General features: G+C 38.5%; 1 protein-coding gene across 1 annotated transcript in view; it reads right to left on the bottom strand.

Annotated features, from left to right (window-relative positions):
- LOC114668668 (ERC protein 2) overlaps window positions 1–18,210 on the bottom strand; it is a 724,143-nt gene that overhangs the window by 205,132 nt on the left and 500,801 nt on the right. The window contains 1 exon segment of the mRNA XM_028824542.2: window positions 7,957–8,106. Within this exon segment, the coding sequence (XP_028680375.1) occupies window positions 7,957–8,106 (150 nt within the window).

Below are 18,210 nucleotides of genomic sequence, written 5' to 3'. Positions count from 1 at the left end.
AGGAGATGTAATTGGAAAGTCCGATATTAATTTGTATTCATATGTTGATGACACCCAGCTACTGTATATAAATCATATAAACCTAATATGTCTCAAGTTACCTCATTAACAACATTATTTATAAAAAAAATCCAGAATTATAATTATTTCCCGTTAAATTTGGAAAAAACTATTTTAGTGGGTGGTACAGTAAACATGTGACTATTAAGGCCAAAGGCTTGAATTTTAATTTGGCTGAATCCTTCTGAATTGTAGGTGTTAACTTTGCTAAAGACTAATGTGACCCTAAACCTAATGCCTAACCTTAACCCTACCCCTAACCCAACAACTTGGGAGAAGATTCTTGTCCAGCTATACAATGACACCAAAACTAAAGTTAACGTTACACACGGATAGCTCAAAAACAACAATGTTAATGTCCTTGTGTGGCCGAGTCCAGATCTCAATCCAACTGAGAATTTGCAGCTAGACTTGAAGAGGGCTGTTCACTCTTGATCGCTTTGCATTCTGACAGGGCTTGAGCAGTTTAGCAAAGAAGAATGGGGAAAATTGCAGTGACCAGTTCATACAGCCTCAAGGCTGTCACGTCTGCCAAAGGCGCATCTACTAAATACTGCCTTGGGGATGAATACTTGCTTAAGTGATCAATTATTTCATGCTTTATAGCTGTAATACATTTAGACCTATTTGCAGAGCTCTGTTATCACATTGACACTGAAGAAATTTTTTTTGTTTTGATTAGTGTCAAAAAAGCAAATTAAATCCACTGTAATTTAATTTTCTATATCAATAAACAAACTTCCATGGGGGTGAATACTTTTTATAGGTACTGTAAATCACCAGCTTACACGAAAGGCGCCTCACAGAACAACAGATTCAAAGACAGTGTAACAGTGGTTGAGAAAAGCAAATGTCAGTTTGTACTGTGAAGAGGAGACTTTGTGCTGCAGGTTTGACAGGGTGAGTGGCCATCCCTTAAAGGACAAAACAGGGCCTTGAAATACCAGCTGTGGACTACTGCAGAATGGAAGGAAGTCTTATGAACTGATGAATCACACCCATCAAGTTGCTGAAAGGATGATTCCTCAGTGTGTGACACCAACTGTCAAACATGGAGGAGGAAGTGTGATGATCTGGGGTTCTTTTGCTGGAGGCAGAGTTGATAATTTGCACAGAATGTCCGGCATTCTGAATCAAAAGGATTACCACAGTTTGGCTGTTATATCGGCAAAAGGTGGCTACTTTGATGAATCAAAACTTTGAAAAAAAATTTGGTACACAATGATTCCTTGATTTATTTCTTTATTTGCCATTGTTGATTTGTTCTATGCCTTGATTTCATGAAACATTAAGATATTAAACTGTGTGCATTTCTGTAAAAACCCTAAAAACTGAGGTGTTCTAAAACATTTGAGCAGTAGTTTATGTGTATGCACAGTATATTATATATATATATATGACTGTAGAATTTTGTGCATACTGTATTGTTTCTTTGCATTTAAACAAAATGTTTCTGCTTATTTTACATTTCATACTATACTCATACTCATATATGCTATGCTAGTCTGACTTCCCTAAAAAATATATATTTTAATTTAACTGAATATTTAAAACCTTCAGTCTCAGCTTTCTTTTATTTCTATAGCTATTGACAGCTTGTAAGAAAATTCTGATTTTCATGAGAAATACAAGCACTCCTGAATGCCCAATCAGACGGACGATTCTTCTTAAGTACTTTGCCAGCAGGAGTTAGCTATACTGTGAAATATTTCTGTCCTCATTAGTAGCCTATGAGCATGTGTGTGGGGCATGAGGAGATCCCCAGTGAACTATTTTCTTTTATGACCTTCCCACTATGAAATGTGTAGCTTTATTTTTCCCCCCCCTCTTTTCCTGCATCTCAAAATAGCAGCAAAACCAATTCAGCATTCAGAGTGGGACTCCTAATTGGCAACCACCAGCAGCACAAAGGCATCTGAACCCTGACGACGTGGCTCAGTGCAGTACTGTAGGCAACACACTGTTACTGAGCTCCATTAACTTTCAGTTTTAATAATAATAAACTTTACTTTTCTGCTTGGCATCTGTATTAATCCCAAAAGAATTAAACAGCTGTGTAATTACCATATTACCCATAATAGAAGTTAACTAAACAAAAACCAAAGCCTGACTGAGGTGAGTGTGGGTACTCGGTGTCTGCAGTAGCTAAATAATGTTGTCCAGTTCTTTATGTGCACATGGTGTTAGGTTTTATTACTTAGTGAATGCAGTGCACTAGCCCCAATATAATTTAAAATAAATGATAATACAGGGTGAGGTTATTTATTTTACAAATGAAAATATAATGCTAATATGATAAAAAGTAGACAATCCTCGGAACTGCTATGGCTGAACAGTGCTGTTTGGTGAGCTTCTGCACATCACAAGTCTCAAGTGGACGTGTGCTCAATTTTTTGGGCCTTTCCAATTACACTGGTAGACACAATCACACTTGGCTGAGGTGCAAAAATCTGACAGCTAATGATTATCTGCTCAGTCTGCTGGAAAGATTAATTAAAGCAGCTCACTAATAAAAAAATGCAGTAATTTAGGAGCAATTATTTATTTGTCCTGCAGGCAATAACACGGTATTTTGATAGAAAATATGGGGGAATAAAGACACTCTCCTCATTTTGGTGCATTTTGCCCTGGAGCAGATTGCTTTGTTAAGGAGATAAAACTTGGTTTTTTAATGCATGTTTCTGTGAACATTTACCTCGCAAGTCTCAGCCTGCTTCAATAGATGTTCTCCTCAATGCAGATAGTGCTTAGGAGATTACCAAGAGTTTTTCAGATTATCTGACTTAAATGAAGACATACGCTCCACCTACTATATGTACTTTGTGGATGTTTCACCTATGAGCCTGTTCAAGGATCACTAAATGAAAAAACAGGTCATATTTACTTTTAAACACCTCACTGAGGCCAGGATGGCTCTGGCCCCCATAACCCAGAAATGGACTAAGCAGGTTTGAGATTATTATTTTATGTTATTTTTAAAACACTGATCCTAACTGTCATTCACATAACCTTTTGTATTTCAGTTAACCTTAAAATGAAACTAAAATCTGTCTTTCAGCCCATTCTGCATAATTGCAGATTCTAGTGACTAAGACACTAGAAAAACACAAAGGACACCAATCACTTATCACTAAGTGACCCTGCACAAATTGCTTGAGCTACTGTAGGCCCGGCTACGAGAATGCTTGTTCCTGGAAGTTTATATTGTGTAACTGGAGGCATGTCTTAAACAATGTTCTGTACTGTATGGCTAGACAATAAATATGAAACATTTTATACACTGCTTTTCACAGTGGGCAACATCTAATGCAGCTTTTGGAGATTCATATGGGTAAGACGTGGAAAAAAAAAAGGAAAATAAAGGAAATAGGAAATTAGATTAGAAAGAAAAGTAGAAAGTAAGTATTATATTAGTATTAGTGGTAATATGTAAGCATTATACTTTCAGAGACTTTTGGTTATCCTTTAGACCAAATACTGTACAGCCAAACATATCAGAAAGAAAACGTATGCAGTACTTCAGTTTTTATGGATGTATTTCAGCTTTACGTATTAAAAAAATGCACAGATAAAGCAACAGATTAGCGTGGCCTTTTCAAAAAAAAAAAAAAAACTAGAGAGATGAGATTGTTACAGAAGGAACAGAAAGGGAGACAGATCATATCATCAGCCACTGCTGGCTCTCTCCAATAAATCATTACTTCTGAGCCAGCACGGATCAGAAACTACAATAGGTGTTTAAATACAGTATTTCAGAATAGGGGGGCACCTCTTTTCACTAATATAACCTTCATGTTAAAGAGCTTGCAACTTGCTCTCTGTCTTCTCGCTGTCTATCACTGTGAAGAGAATAGCGCTATGAACTTAAATGCAACCTCAGTAAATTGCAGCACAGATTAAACTTAGAAATGATTTTTTACATTGTGCCAACATGCGTAAGAGTCAAACAAGTAAGCCTTATGGATCTACCTGTACCCTCATTCCCAGTTTTATGTTAGAACTCACTTCTAATGCTCCTTTTTGTTTTAGGTATACTGTCAACCTCCTTATCTGAACTGCAGTTTGGGTTTTATTTAGTTTTTGTACCTTTACTGCATTTGATTGGATAGATCGATAGATAATGTAGCGTAGTTGGCAGGATTACATAGATAGATTGATAGATAATTTAGCGTAGTTGGCAGGATTACATAGATAGATTGATAGATAATTTAGCGTAGTTGGCAGGATTACATAGATAGATAGATAGATAGATAGATAGATAGATAGATAGATAGATAGATAGATAGATAGATAGATAGATAGATAGATAGATAGATATGTAACATTCAAAGTTGGCTCACTCACTCATCATGAAAAACACTATTTCCAGTAGAAATTTGTCTGAACTGTACATATAGGGCAGTAGACCTCTGCTAAGAAAGGACATTTCGATATATCAATGCAGTATTTAGGGGTAAATAGAAAAACTGAATTCCTCAAAATCTCAAAAATATTTTGGCTTCTTTAATTGAAATTTGGTGATGTTATAGAAAAAAGAAAATTAGACAATTTGTTTTTATATATATATATATATATATATATATATATATATATATATATATATATATATATAATCGATATTTATCAATTAGAATGCTGTAGCAAGTGGACTATTTTAAAGCACCACAATATTTTTTCCACTGAGAGCTGTCGAGTGTGCCTACCATTTAAATAACAGCAGCACAACAGTTCCACTCTCCAATAGTATGGATGGATGAGTGAATAAGCGGAGGTAGTGTGACAAGAGAATAGAGACAGGATGACATGTGGCATGTGATCTGAAGTGAAAAAAGGAAGTAAGATGTGGTTACACACTCAAGGTAGGCTATACACCTCAAGTCCAGCTGCCCAGAAGGGACAGAAAAAGAGGAGAAACTGGATTGCTCATGCCCAAGAAACTGAGGCTGATGGTGCTAGTGCAGCTCAGAAGAGAGAGGAGATGGACACTAGACATAAAGCTGGTAAACCCATTAGGCGACACAGGTGTGGCCTGTGCACATGCGTAATACCAAGGGAGACTCAGCCCCACCACCTTCAGTTTATTATACCCTAAACTGCACATGTAAACACCACACTTTTTGTACATGCACAAAACTATCGTGAAAACTCAAACATAAGGGCACGATATTTACAACTTTGCTTAGGGTCCCAAAAATTCTAGTGCCTACACTGACGCTAGAGTTCATGATATTTCTTTTCTATAAGGTGCCATTTGCGACTTAATTCAAAGAAATGAATACACTATATACTGAAACACATGCATCATATAGTGTGATTTTGACTCATACACGACGTACTGAACTGCTTAAACTACACTGTATGCTGAAACATATACACTCTCTGCTGTGCTAATACATAGCCAAAGAACTTTATTCACTTTTGGCAATGTTTTCTTTCTACTCATACATACATACAAACAACGTATGTTCATATTTTGTCTCATACAGTATAAACAAACATGTGCTGACTTGACTGTAACAGACTTATAACAGTTAAAAAAAATCAAGATGGTTGCAAATGTGTGAATTTTCTGCTGAGCAGCAACCAAGTGTGAGCAAAACTCTTACTCACATTGTTGCGATACTGTATTGAATATCTCATAACACGTATCATTCTCCTCATAACCCAGAAAAATCATCTGTTAATTGGTATTTTACAGATAGGTTCTATTAAACATAGATTTATATTGATTCCATTGCTGTTTCGCATATAATTCCATTATCAAAACCGCTTAATCCAACTGCTGGCCTCCTGGTCAATGGAGGTGTACATTTGTGTGGGGTGCATTTCACCCAACTGAATGTGCTGTATTAATGTACATAATACAAGCATTTCAAACATTTAATTTATTGTAATGGCCAATTAAATATGCAGCCTATAAACTTAATTTAATTTTGTAATAAGTTAAAGTAAAACATGACTCAATGTTACAACTTTATTGGTTCGCTATGGCGCCAAAAAAAAAACCAAAATAGACAAAAACTGAAGTTCGAACATACAACAGATTCAAAACATGAAAAGTAATGCTTGAGTGAATGCTGTAAACAAATGAAAACTATTAATAATAATCCTAATAATACATACATATTTTCTAAATCTGCTTTCTAATCTGGGCAGGGGAACTGGAACCTATCCCAACAAGCATAGGGCATGAGACAGGTGGACATAAATACTCAAAATTACCATTATTACCACAGATAACCGGTTTCAATCCAAAAGAATAGAGTTTTCTGCAAAATTGTGTTTGGCATTGATCATCAACAGAGGCCAAAGTCAGTCACTAGGAAAATCAGGACTTGATCTATGGACAGAAAGGTTTTACTCATAGGTAATTGTATGTAGCATTTTCAGGAATAAGCCACCCCTGAGAACTACAGTAATAATATTTGGCCCGGTAAAAAAAATAAAAAAAAAACTACAAATATCATATACTAAAACTTACTTAGTTTTTTACATAGTACTTCTTAACTGACAGCTCTATAACTAAGGCACACCGTCTTAGATTTCAGGAAATTTTCAGGCCGAAGCCAGATACAACAGCTAGTAATAAATTATAGCTACAATGATGAAATGATTGACACCCACAACATTTACTATCTTAAAATTATAGACCTCTATATTCCATGTTATGAATCAAAAGACGGCTTTGAAATTAAAACTGTGTAGGGAAGAAGTCTCAACGGTGTTTGCTCCACCTAAGAATGTTACCAACTGTGTGAGATGTCACACTCTTGTTGTTGCAAACACATGGATATCATCTTTTTGCTCTATAAAGACAGATGTTTAGCTAAGATTTGCTATTTTGTTGCAGGGGATCGAGCTTACAATACCACAGTCCAGCATGTTAGTGAGACTCACACTTTGTCAGTTCCACACCCTATCTCATGCTTTAAAGAAATGGTCGTTAGACGTGGGTTTGTGTGCGTGAAAAAGACAAGAAATTAAATCACAGGTTTGTCTTGGTGATACACCATAAGCTCTAGTGTTACAAAAATGGTAAATGTATTCATTGTGCACAAACAAAATGGTGAGTAGCTAATTAAAGCTTTCAAAAGATACACAGAACTCAAAAGAAGTAGCTTGTTTAAATTTAGTAAATGATTTAATTCTCTAAATTCTGCTTTAGCAATTTGTAAATAGTAGAGAGGTGATAAAAAATACAACTAAATACCTATGTCTTTGTGAAAATCCCCCAAATGGTGCAAAGTTAGACTGTAACCTAAAATTACACATTTCACTAGACTATAAACAACAAGTTTTGAAATACTAAAACAAGGCAGATAAAAGGCAAGTTAAGAATAATTGAGGGAAGGTGAATCACAGCTAATTTCAAAACTCCACTATTCCCAAAGACCCCAAACAAAAAAAACAATTAAGTAAATTAACTCTGCAAGTCTAGAGCAGTTGGGTTGCTCATCTAAGTTTGACTAATGGTGCCACATTGAAAAGAAAAACAGCTTAAAAGAACTTCAGCATATTTCCCTTTACCTGTTGCGAGACTTTATTTGAGGCAGTCCTGATGGAGCTTTTAGTGGTCACAGCATTGACGCAGTCAGGGCATCCCCTCATTTTTTAATGACTTCATGTTCACCTTTGATACTGAAAATCTGGAGTGAGGAATGGTGTATGGCCTAGTTCTCCTTCTCTCCCTCCCTCTAACATTTTCCCTGTAGTAGCTTGTGAGTGTCTACAAATTTAACTAATAGATTTACCTAAACACACAGTATGCTAAAAAAGAAATATACCTAACATAATGTTCACATACCGCAGATTCAAAATAAGTAAAACCAGAGAGTTATATAAGGCACCAGCCTTATATTAAACACATAATAGTGTAGAAAATAAAGGGTACTTCACCTGATCAGGAGAGGGCCTGTGGTTGGTGTGAGGGGGGCGTCCTGGAGAGCGGTGATGCGGATGGTGATGTGGGTGGTGTGGGTGGTGTGGAACGTGATGGTGATGCTCTTCATCATAGTTATCTGCCATCAGCTTCATTCGGTTTTGTGTCTGCAAAAAACACAAACATAGGGTTATAGTCAGTTGTCAGTTTAATTAAAAAGATAAACTAGTCAAAAAACTCATCCATCCATCCATCCATTCTCTTCCGCTTATCCGAGGTCGGGTCGCGGGGGTAGCAGCTTGAGCAGAGATGCCCAGACTTCCCTCTCCCTGGCCACATCTTCTAGCTCTTCCGGGAGAATCCCGAGGCGTTCCCAGGCCAGCCGGGAGACATAGTCCCTCCAGCGTCTCCTGGGTCTTCCCCGGGGCCTCCGCCCGGTTGGACGTGCCCAGAACACCTCACCAGGGAGGTGTCCAGGAGGCATCCTGCTCAGATGCCCGAGCCACCTCATCTGACTCCTCTCGATGCGGAGGAGCAGCGGCTCTACTCTGAGCCCCTCCCGGATGACTGAGCTTCTCACCCTATCTTTAAAGGAGAGCCCAGACACTCTGCGGAGGAAACTCATTTCAGTCGCTTGTATTCGCGATCTCGTTCTTTCGGTCACAACCCATAGCTCATGACCATAGGTGAGGGTAGGAACATAGATCGACCGGTAAATTGAGAGCTTTGCCTTATGGCTCAGCTCCTTTTTCACCACGACAGACCGATGCAGAGCCCGCATCACTGCGGACACCGCACCGATCCGCCTGTCGATCTCACGCTCCATTCTTCCCTCACTCGTGAACAAGACCCCAAGATACTTGAACTCCTCCACTTGAGGCAGGATCTCGCTCCCAACCCTGAGAGGGCACTCCACCCTTTTCCGGCTGAGGACCATGGTCTCGGATTTGGAGGTGCTGATTCCCATCCCAGCCGCTTCACACTCAGCTGCGAACCGATCCAGAGAGAGCTGAAGATCACGGCCTGATGCAGCAAACAGGACAACATCATCTACAAAAAGCAGTGACCAAATCCTGAGTCCACCAAACCAGACCCCCTCAACACTCTGGCTGCGCCTAGAAATTCTGTCCATAAAAGTTATGAACAGAATCGGTGACAAAGGGCAGCCCTGGCGGAGTCCAACTCTCACTGGAAACGGGTTCGACTTACTGCCGGCAATGCGGACCAAGCTCAAAAAACTCAACAAAAGAAAAACAAATGGAAAAAATGGCTAACTAAATTAATGAAACCTGTGCATCTTAGTAAGCATATCAGTTATGCCAGTTACAAGCTGAGGTATGTAATGTATGAGCTACTGCCTGATTGCTTTAGACACATATTATAAGAGTCTAACTTCCCTGCTAAATTCTTTTTACAATGAGATGACTATTCAACAACTGCATATTCGTAATCAACTGCATATTCCATAAATTAACTCCAACTTGGTCAAACATCTAACTTGACAAATTTGTCAAGACACAAAAAAAAGACTGTGGGTGCACATACAGAACCTATCACATATCAACACTGACCATTGTTTCTGGGAATCCTTGACAAGCTGGCTGGTGGACAAGCAGCAGGAAAGAAACATTTGGGTGCAGTGGTGCAATCATTTCTTTTGTGGGTGAAAACTGGTAAAATAGTATGTGGCATCTCGTTTTATTTTTAACTATACTCTTCCAAGTGGCTGCCTCTTGTGACCTCTTCAGGATCCAGAATCGGCTTCTCGAAAGAGTTAAGTGCTCAGGTATAATTCCAAAAATATTCCAAGTAGGAACCAACAAAACAAAACAAAAAACATGTAAATGGCTTGAAAGGTATACCATGCCAATTTATTTCTATATGGTGGTTTTTAAATTATGAAATGCTTCACAAGACGAATTAAACAAATTTTCTGTGTATAAGTAAACAAACTACAGTACACTGAAGTATAAAATCTGCTTTTCAAAAAATCCCACGTTTTCAATCGGTACAACATGGTAACATTATGCAATTTGGTATAAAGGACCATAAATTTACCTCCATGTATGTGATCAGTGTGGAGACATTGCTTTACCTTGTCAAAGTGCGCACAGGTGGATAGAGACATTCAAAAATGGAGAAACAAGTGTGACAGATGAAACACACATGGTACATCAGTCTACATCGACTACTGATGAGAAACAAGAGGAAGGCAGGGCCATTTTTCATCCAACAACAAAAAAAAGGAAACAATAGAAGAAATCGCTTTACAAGTAAGAAAGGTCATCAATTTTCATGTGATGTGATGCAGTGCTTTTTCTGAAGCCATTTAGGAACTTGTAGACCAGTGGTTCCCAACCTTTTTTTGGCCATGCCCCACCTAGGCCTCTCTAAAATCAAGATGTCCCCCACTGTAACATATACCTTATTCTTATTATTACCTATTCAAAAAGTGAACTCCTACTCACGTGGAGGAAGCCCATAATGTCATTAATTTGGTCTAAACAAACTTCCAAAGAACATGGAAACAAAAGAAGGAAAGGACAGTTGAAGTACTGACCAAGAAATCTCTAAGAAATTGTTAAGAAAAATAATATAATATGAAGTAGTATGAAAATATAGCAAATACAGTTTTGAAAACATATAATAAGAGACGTGATATTCATAAATATAAAATAACTTTAATGACAGCTTTTTCTGTAATATTTTGATCATTTTATATTTTTGGTATATTGCAAAATTTTTAATCATTGTTACAATTCATATTATTTTAATGGTAAAAATTATTTCTAAGTAGAAAAACCCAAGCCGGTTGTAAAATCATAAATTAAAAGGTTCTTCGTCATCCCTTCTATGTTTATAGAAATGTCTCTGTAAAAAAATAAACATTATTTGTTTATTTTTTCTATCATTTTTAACAGTGAATTTGTTTTTCATTTTATAAACTGTTTAATATACCTAAATTCTCGAATTGCCCCCCTAAAAAATCAAATTGCCCCCCCAGTGGGACGTGCGCCCCACGTCGGGAATCACCGTTGTAGACGAATAATCGATACCATGAAGTAACTGAAAAGTGTTAGACTTTGTTTTCCAAAGTGCAGATATCTCCAGAAGAGTCCTAGTAATATCAAACCTTTAATTAAAAAACTGCCCAGTAATAACACAAAATGAATATTGAGAGTGTACAGTTGACTTGATATAGTTACATGTACTTTTTAAAAGTATTGTCCTAGCTGCTGGTGCATAATATCGTGAAGCTTCAATAACCAACTTTCTTTGATTAACATATAATCAGATTTTTAAGATGTTTTAAATTAATGGGAACAGAAATGCTTACAAAGAAAATAAGAGGACATAAAGCAAAAAATGAAAAGCAAGTCTAATCCCTCTGAAATCTTATACAATCTTATCTTAAACTTCAGTTCGAGTGATCCGCATCACAGAGGAGTCTTTATTACTCTAGGATCAATGTTAAACAGCCACCACCGCCTGAGGATAAAATATTCAGGACTCTCTAAGGCTAAACTTTAAAATTTTAATACTCACTGGAGTTTCAATTATCAAAGTTTGGGACTCATAAAAAAAAAAACACAAAGAGAATAGTATTACAGGAAATAGGAGGTACAATTTGTATCCAGGTGGCAGTGAGCTATTATCTGTCAGATTCACAGCCAAATAAACCAAACTAGTGAAATGAACAGCTTCATGAATTTGTTTTGACAGTGTGAACAGAAAATAGAATCAAAAGGCGTCTGGAGGATGTGTAGAGCTTGCTACTGGTTTTGAAAGCATTCACCAATGAAAATGGTAACTTTAAGTAAATTCTGCTGTGGACTCCACCTCTGAAAATAACAGCAGGAAAGCCTCAAGTTGACAGATATGTGCAGCACGGCACACAGTCCAGCCCAGGCCCTGTTTCATTTTCACCAATTGTTCATTAAGAGACATTTTGTTATCGCTCTGGACACAGCTAGAAAAGTTCAAATGCTGCAGCCTGCAGCTGCACTTCATTATGACTTACAGCAGCGGTACAAGTGTCTCTTTTAATGAGGTGCCAGAGATTAATGCTGTCAATGGACAGGGGCTGTAAATATTGCCTCTATCAGGGAACAGGCTGTAGACTGAACGGCATTTATTTCTTTAATGAGGCAAAATTAAAACTTTTTATGTCGTCATGGGCAAGTACAGAATGTGGCCACACATAAACCTACCTGGCATTTTGAAAAGAGCAGAGGAACCCCTGCTAGAGAACATATTTTTGACTGTCAGAGTGGGTAGAAGTCTGCCATGTACAGTGAACAAAAAGCTACATTGACAGCGCCCGGGCCCCTTCGACAAATTGGAGACCTGAGATTACAAGGTTGGAAAGCTGCTACAAAGCACCACCCACCCCCAGGCTTCTAAAAAACTGCGCCTCTGGTAAGCTGCATGTGAAAGAATGTGGGAGATATTGATATTTAAGAAAAGGAAGAGATACAACACAACATAAAACACACTTTACAGCACACAACACCGTCTAGTGCCAGCGAGGGAAACCTGGAGCTCAACAAGAGGAACCACCCGAGTCAGGGGAGACGCAGAGGCCGACAAAGACTACTGCAAAAAGTGACTAGGCAGTGAACCTGAGCTCGTTGACTGTCGGGTACAATTAAAGCTTTAGGGAGACTATCCAGCGAAATAAATTTGTCACTACGATATACAATCCAGAAACTTTGAACTAAGAGGAAGACTGACTAGCAGTAACATTAAACTGGGAGGTACATTGCCCAGGAACGGTATATTAACAGCAATATTAAACTAAAAGTAAAATGACAAAAGGTCACCGACCATGTCAAAACGGTCAGGAGGTTAGGAGCACGCTCTGATACAATGCATTGCCGTACCCACCACACGACAAACCAACTCAGGATCCAGATTAAGGACCCTAGTGCAGCCATGCAACTGGTGATACCTCAGCACCACATTAGTTCAGATGGAAGGGAACAGTGTGAGGTTTTTTGTGGTGGCTGGAATGCCAATTCTACCACCAACCCCCAGGTTTTTCCCTGCAGGTTTGAGGGACTACATGCAGGGCTGGATGCAGATTAATGTCACACCCAGGACGGAGCAATTGCAGGTTAAGGGCCTTGCTCAAGGGTCCAACAGAGCAGAGTCCCTTTTGGCATTTACGGGATTCGAACTGGCAATCAGAAGGTCTCTAGATCCCTAGCCTCAGAGACATCACTCCGCTTTAGGGAGACTATCCAGCAAAATAAATTTGTCACTACGATATGCAATCCAGAAACTTTGAACTGAGAGGAAGACTGACTAGCAGTAACATTAAACTGGGAGGTACATTGCCCAGGAACGGTATATTAACAGCAATATTAAACTAAAAGTAAAATGACAAAAGGTCACCGACTATGTCAAAACGGTCAGGAGGTTAGGAGCACGTGCTGATACAATGCATTGCCGTACCCACCACACGACAAACCAACTCAGGATCCAGATTAGGACCCTAGTGCAGCCATGCAACTGGTGATACCTCAGCACCACACTAGTTCAGATGGAAGGGAACAGTGTGAGGTTTTTTGTGGTGGCTGGAATGCCAATTCTACCACCAACCCCCAGGTTTTTCCCTGCAGGTTTGAGGGACTACATGCAGGGCTGGATGCAGATTAACGTCAGCGACTGTGTCAAAACAGTCAGGCTTTACTAGAAATAATGAGCAAAATGTTGGTTTAGAAATGTGGTGTGAGTAGTGTGTCTACAAACAGACAGTTCTCATTTGTTTAAAAAAAAATGTTGAGCCACTACAGAATGGAAACCATGCCACCCAGTCCATCTCTGGCCTTATCACTTGATAGGTGCAGGGTTTCCTACAGTTCACAGAGAATGCTACGATTAAACAAAATGACATATGGAATCCCAAAAGTGTCTCCACTAATGAGGTGTTGGAGATTAGCAATGTCAGGGGATGAGCTCTAGAAAGCAATGATGTCATGCTATAATCCCAGTATGGAGGCATAACTTACAAGAAAGGCTACTGAAGAACGGTCACGAACATACTACACTACACACCTTGTGCTGGCAGCACTTGGAGGGAAAAGAAGTTTCACATACATTATTCTTGAAATGACAAAACACAACAAGTGAACATTCAGTATTCCTGTGGGTTACCCAAATAAGCGATTAACCCCTGTCAAAGCAGGTTTTTGAAACTGGCAAAACCCATGCCAACATGGGAAGGCCACTAGTCCTACTCAGCAGAACCAAGCGCCAGAACTTGCTGGCTGTGATCTTTAAATCGCTATCTAAAAGGTCCACAGAGTCTCTTGGAACCACAGAGAGGTGTTGCGTACAGGCATGGAGGCATTCATTGGAACAAGTGCCTGTATTGTGCGGCTGTTGGCTGCGACATCATAAACACACCGAGATACGTGGCCCCCTTTTCAACATCTCGACCGCTTGTTTGCAGCTATAGTATGGCCTTTTTCTGAACGTATGCAAATAAATGATTCCATGCTGAAGGTGTTCTGGTCAGCATGCCTCGCTTTCAGTTCTGAACAACTGACTGAAATGTGCAAAGCAATTGGCTTCAAAGGAATTCCTACTATGGGAAAAGGTTTCTCAGTTTCTTTCTAGTGCAGGCCCTTGTAGGGCAAAATAAGGTTGAAAGAGCTATAAATATATTTGTCCCCGGAATGCAGGCAGCCATCTGAAGCACATTCAGCTTTAATCCATCACATTAAATGACCATTTGGCTAAATAAATAGCTTGTTGTAATTGTAAAACAATTACAGAATGTGACTCAGAAGACCGCAGTGACCTCTAATCAACTGCAGGACCACCAAGACACAATTTTAAATCACAATCATTTATACATAATTTTTATGATTCTGTGAACAATGACTCCAGTCGTTCCTGCATGTAAATCCTGAAATGTACGCACAATGACGTAACTAGCTGAAGTGCCCATAGAATAATATTATAATTGGCTGCGTCCCACTCACCCAGTCAGTACATGACTGTGTCCAGCATTAACAATTAACTGGAAAAACAATTCTAAAATTAGGACACACAAAGTCTTTTGGAAAAGCAGCTTTCTTTCCTTTTTCTGTTTTTATATATATAGATATATATATACATATACATATAACAATTCGACTGCCCCAGGGGCCGTGGCTTCTGACCACCCATCCTACTCTGTTCTTATGACATTAGTTATTTGTATGTGGTTTTGTGGGACAGGAACTTGGAAATTCCCAACAGCTAAACATCTTCAGACCACCAACTCCACAAACGATGCCGCATTCACTTTATTTTTTTATGAATGAGTCTTTTTACACAGCTGTAATCATATTGCTGTTAACAAAACTTAAAACCTTACTTTTAAAGCTACTCAGGACAGCAATTAATAAGCTAGAGGTAAATAGGCCTGTCTCAGAACTGTAAACAGTGACCCCAAGACTTAAAATGTACTAATAATCTCATCAACATATGGTATTAGTACCAAATATCAGAACTGTGTCCCGCCAAAAAAGTATATATATTAAAAAAAAACTATTTCATAGATCTAAATCTATCAGATACTTCATATCTTTCTGAGAGATCTTCTTTCTTACTTAAAGGAAAATGAAGTAACACCTTTTGGACTCTGAGGGAGGAAATAAGAAACATTACTTTTAAAAAAGCACCCTAAAATCTCATTTCAGGGTCTTTGGGGCCAAGAAGCTGCAAAACACAAACAAAATGTTGATGAGGTGCCAGTAAATCACAGGGCACTCATATATACTTTACCAATCTGAATGCAGTAGTCGGTATAATCAGCTATACTTGAAAGACGTGAGAAAAATCAAACGGCACTAAGAAAAAAAAATGCAACCCATGTCTAAATGGTAAACTACTGAAATAATTTATGACAAAAAATGTCAATACTCAGTTTACAAGGAACACTGCAGTATGTTTACAAAGAATGCAAAATGGTTTTTGACATTGAAAATGTTTTTATGGGGAGCATAAGGTAAACTAAGCTCTTTAAAGTATATGCTGAGCAATAGCATTGAATATAAATAATGTGTACAGTGTTGACACATGCCATTTTAATGAACTCATACGTCATGTTTAATGTTTGCACCAGAACGGTGGACTGCTATCCAGCACGCCTAATCAGAGTAGCCAACCTGACAACTACCGAAAGATTACCCACCTGGTTATTTTTAGCTGTTGCTTTCTTCAACAAAATAAAATATAAATCAAACAAACAAAATGTATTCTTGTCTTTTAATGGCTACAAATTCAAGTTGGTTCCTGTTATACATTCTTTATTGTTTTGTGCATTGATCATACAAAAAAGAATATTTTATTGACCTGAGTCCCTAGCACTCTGCATGGCCGATTTAAGAGGCTGTGAAAGAAACCCCAAATAATCAACATCAATTGGCATGTGGCAGAGATTTGTCTCATTTGAAAAGATATTAAAAGAGCTATTTAAAGAGTCCTTGTCCAAATATTAAAGCAAGGATTCCATGTGGCATATCAGCTTCATCGGGCATCTGAAGCTGCTTATGGACAAAAACATTTGATTAGTGCAACGTCAATAAAAAAAAAAAAACAAAACATAGAAATAGAGAAAGGAATGGCTGATGGAAAATTAAAGTCAGGCGAGGCAGACATCTCAAGTTGAAGAAAGACAAGAGGACTAATGACAAAGTATTCAGACAAGTGAAATTATTAAACTACATGTAGGTAAGAAGGTGAGAAAATAGGGCTTTGATGTTGGCTAAAATTTAGAACACTCTAGACGAGAACAGGCCATTCAGCCCAACAAAACTCGCCAGTCCTATCCACTCATTTCTTTCAAAGAAACATCAAGTTGGGTTTTGAAAGTCCCTAAAGTCTTACTGTCTACCACACCACTTGGTAGCTTATTCCAAGTGTCTATCATTCTTTGTGTAAAGAAAAACTTCCTTATGTTTGTGCGAAATTTACCATTAACAAGTTTCTGTGTTCCTGTATTCTTGATGAACTCATTTTAAAATCACAGTCTCGATCCACTGTACTAATTCCCTTCCTAATTTTAAACACCTCAATCATGTCTCCTCTTAATCTTCTTTTGCTTTGCTTTTAATCTTTCTTCATAATTCATCCCCTGTAGCCCTGGACTCAGCCTAGTCACTCTTCTCTGGACCTTTTCTAGTGCTGCTATGTCCTTTTTGTAGCCTGGAGACCAAAACTGCACCCAGTACTCCAGATGAGACCTCACCAGTGCATTATAAATGTTGAGCAGAACCTCTCTGAACTTGTTCTCCACATATCGTGCTATATAACTTAACATTTTGTTAGCCTTCTTAATGGCTTCTGAACACTGTCTGGCAGTTGATAGCACAGAATCCACTATGACTCCTAAATCTTTCTCATAAGATGTACTCTCGATTTTCCGACCACCCATTGTGTATTCAAACCTAACATTTTTACTTCCTATGTGTAATACTTTACATTTACTGACATTAAATTTCATCTGCCACTTTAGTAACCACTTTTACTATAGTTCTGCCACTCCTCTTCAAATTTCTACAAACCTTAATTCCTAACTGAAAAGAAGCTAACAAGACTTTTTGTAGGGTGCACAGTTAAACGTGAAATATCTCTGTATATTTTAATTCACAACTAGCAAAATACCCACGCTTCGCAGTGGCGAAGTAGTGCTTTAAAATTTTAAATAATAAACTGAGGGAAAATATACCAATAACTATTTGTTAAGGATCTCTTTGTATACCATGTTGTCTGTTCGCCCCTCCGGTTGTAATATGACCAAGCTGTGCGCTGAGCTTACTCTTGAGCATGCAACGTATAGTTGGCTATGTGAAAAGCAAATCAAGAACCGGCAAGACCGCGTCAGCTGCGGAGCTCAGCTCGGAGCGAAATGAAGTGAATAAAATGAGGTGAATGGGAGGGGAGATGATCACGTGACCCCCCCCCCTTAACTCTCCATCCCTCCACAAACACACAAAGACAGTCTCTCAGATCCCAACTCTCCTTTCGCACACCGCGTCTACTAAACACTAAGAAACACTAAGTAGAAACACTAAAGGAAAAAATACTATTCAGTAAGTAGTGCGTCTACTAAACAGTAAATCAGTAAAGGAGAAAGGACTTTAAACACTAAGGGAAAAGAACGGCAAGACCGCGTCAGCTGTGGAGCTCAGCTCGGAGCGAAATGAAGTGAATGAAATAAGGTGAATGGGAGGAGAATGATCACGTGACTCCAACACCCGCCTTAACTCTCCATC

This window comes from Erpetoichthys calabaricus, chromosome 18 (genome assembly GCF_900747795.2).
Source record: "Erpetoichthys calabaricus chromosome 18, fErpCal1.3, whole genome shotgun sequence".
Taxonomy (NCBI): Eukaryota; Metazoa; Chordata; class Cladistia; order Polypteriformes; family Polypteridae; genus Erpetoichthys; species Erpetoichthys calabaricus.
This window is presented reverse-complemented; position numbering and strand designations above follow the sequence as displayed.